General features: G+C 38.2%; 1 protein-coding gene across 1 annotated transcript in view; it reads right to left on the reverse strand.

Moving 5' to 3' along the window:
- LOC113800788 (uncharacterized) overlaps positions 1–21 on the reverse strand; it is a gene marked incomplete at its 5' end in the record, with an annotated part of 4,822 nt that extends 4,801 nt beyond the window's left edge. Inside the window, 1 exon segment of the mRNA XM_027351566.2 lies at positions 1–21. This exon segment is cut by the window's left edge and continues 201 nt beyond it. Within this exon segment, the coding sequence (XP_027207367.2) occupies positions 1–21 (21 nt within the window).
- Positions 22–2,885: the final 2,864 nt, after the last annotated feature.

Below are 2,885 nucleotides of genomic sequence, written 5' to 3' on the forward strand. Positions count from 1 at the left end.
CCTCAGAAGTTTCCCACCAATCTACAAGTATAACTTTGTTAGTACATGTCACTTTACTTTCAACTTGAGCTTTAGAGAGTATCGTCAAAATGATTGAAAAAGGTATCATATATTTACTTCCTTAATAAATATATACAAAAATGGCCATTCACAATTCACAAATCTCTCGCATACACTCTCCATAAATGTAAAATTCAAAATTATGGCATGAATTATGATGAACGAATGAGCAGCCATGATGAGGACGGGGGTGTGAGGGATGGGGCGGAGGAAGCAAGTCTGTCGTACTGAAAACCGAGCTTGACCCTGCAAGAAATCTGCAGAAATCACTTGAAATTTACACAATCACATAACTATGGAGATACATACATAGTATATCACAGCATTTCATGATAGATTTAGGTGACATATCCAAATCCATTTCCACCACATTACACTAATAAATCGTGCAAAAAGAATCACTTACTTTTACCATAAAATCAGTTTCCATTAAACTCCAAGAAGGAAGACTGCTCGTGACAGTGAATAAAGTTAGTACTGTTTTCAATTCAATCTGCAAGTGTGAAGGTTTTCATTCAAGGTTTAGGAAGTTCATGATACAGACAAACCTTTGAACATCATGATAATAACAGTATTGACGATGGTACTTTAGATGAGAACCTATATAATCGTAAAGCGCAGGTTCTTTTTTATTTCACTCATTCATCTCTATGCGTGCGGACATTATTAATATATTAAGCCTTTGTGAAAATTTTCAGATCCTTTATTTCAAGCCTCTTCTGAAAAGTCGTATTTCAGTTGCAAACAAAACCATGGAGATGGTGACCACGCTTTGCAAAAAAGTTATGGGTTTATACCATTCTTGATGAATTACACTGTTTGCACTACAAAAAAATGTTACATGTCATTAAGAAAGTCAATTTCAGGAAATGATAATCTACAATGATACATAAATCTGACCCTCTTGTTCCTCTAACCTTCTTCGTTCCTTAATCCTCTTCCCTCCCTCCTCTCGTCCTCTGTTTCTCTCTGACCCCCTTCTCCTTTCCCCTTACACATTCCACTTTCCTCCCTAATACCCTTCCATATCCCATTCTTCATCCCCGTTTTTTAAGCCCCTCTCCGCTTTAAGCTCACTTCTTCTCCCTTTCTCCATCACATGATGATGATGATGATGAGGATGATATGGTGATGATGATGATGATGATGATCCCCCAAAAAACATCATCATCATCATCATCATCATCATCATCATCATCATCATCATCATCATCATTCATCATCAATCAATCATCATTATCATCATCATCAATCATCATCATCATCAATCATCATTATCATCATAACAATAAGTAATAACAAATCACAAGATTTTAACTGATTCGTAAAACTATGCATTTATGCATGCACAGTGATGGCCCTCGATTAAAAACTGTCTAAAGCTATTCAGATACATCCATTCTTTGCAGATAAAGTGATCCCGAGGCATCACCGATACTTTCTTGCATTAATACAGCTGCACCAGGGACGCCTATTGCAAACCATAAAATATCACGCTTTCATACTTTGATACAATACAGATTATCAGGTAAAGTCAACAGAAATGTAGATACTAAAGACATTTTAAATTGAAACTGAAAGGTGCATTCATAGCATTCAAACCAGAAATTCATAAGGAAGAGGGAGGGAGAAAAGAGAGAAGACAGCTAGAATGAAAGAGAGAGAGAGATGGAGACGGAGGGGAGAGAGGGAAGAGAGACAGAATCGGTTGGAAAATCTGTCGTTTTTACGGACGCGTCGTAGCGAGCACGCAGTGTGTGGGCTGCGACCTGCGAGCAAAGGACACTGATGATGCGTGCAACAGCGATAGTTTTTCACTCAATAACAATGTTCTGAAGTGACAATAATGAAGATTGTTATCCATGCTTGGTTTTAATATGGATGGACTTTTTTTTGTTTTGTTGTTTTAGTTAAGTTGGAATTCATATACAGGAAATGCGAAAAAAAAATGATCATAGCTGCAACTAAAAGCTATTGAAGATCTGCGTCACTGGAAGCATTTGCGTGCTTTCCAACCTGAGAGAGAGAGAGTGGGAGGGAAATTGAGAGGGAAGGAGGAAGAGAGAGAGGGGGAAGAAGCTAGGAAGAGAGAGAGAGAGAGAGAAAGAGGGGTGAAGAAGAGAGATTGAGCTGCCTTATCTGTTCTTCTACAAAGAAAGATTAACTGGAAAAAGATATGAACAACTAGAGAATACACCTTTTGTCAATTATCTTTCTTCGATTTGTGATAGATTTCTATTCTTGATAAATATTTTTCCAAGAATCCAAAATATTCAATCAAAATTCTATGTAACCTATATGGGATCAGAGTGAAAGCGATTCTACACAATATCTAGGCTTAATACGCAGTATTAGTATGTTTGATATCGAGTCATGGCCCACTGGGGTGTGGACATACCCTGGCTTCGTATCAAGTCCTGACCCTCACTCCCTTTGGGGGCACCGGGAGTTGCACAGACGGGGAATCTATGACGAGGGCATGAGTTATATAAAATAGACCGGTTGTTATCAATATGTTTGTATGTACTATTAATCGAAGATTATGGACTGACTAATAATGTAATCAGTCCATAATCGTCCGAGTTCGAACAGTAAAGCTGTTGTTCAAAGCCCTTGTGGAGCAACACATTTTTTTTCCTGTTTGTCTCTGAAAAGACCAGTGGCAGCTCTTGATGCAAATAACAATGAGGCAGAGCCCTTAAGTCTAGAGGTCTCTTGGACCATAACAAAGAACCAGGATTTTGAGGGTCCGGTTTGGAAAACTTAACAGTCACAGAAGTTTATGTTCATTACTGGGCTGCCAGATTAGAAATTCAGTAAACGGA

Source organism: Penaeus vannamei, unplaced genomic scaffold (assembly GCF_042767895.1).
Source record: "Penaeus vannamei isolate JL-2024 unplaced genomic scaffold, ASM4276789v1 unanchor603, whole genome shotgun sequence".
Classification (NCBI taxonomy): domain Eukaryota; kingdom Metazoa; phylum Arthropoda; class Malacostraca; order Decapoda; family Penaeidae; genus Penaeus; species Penaeus vannamei.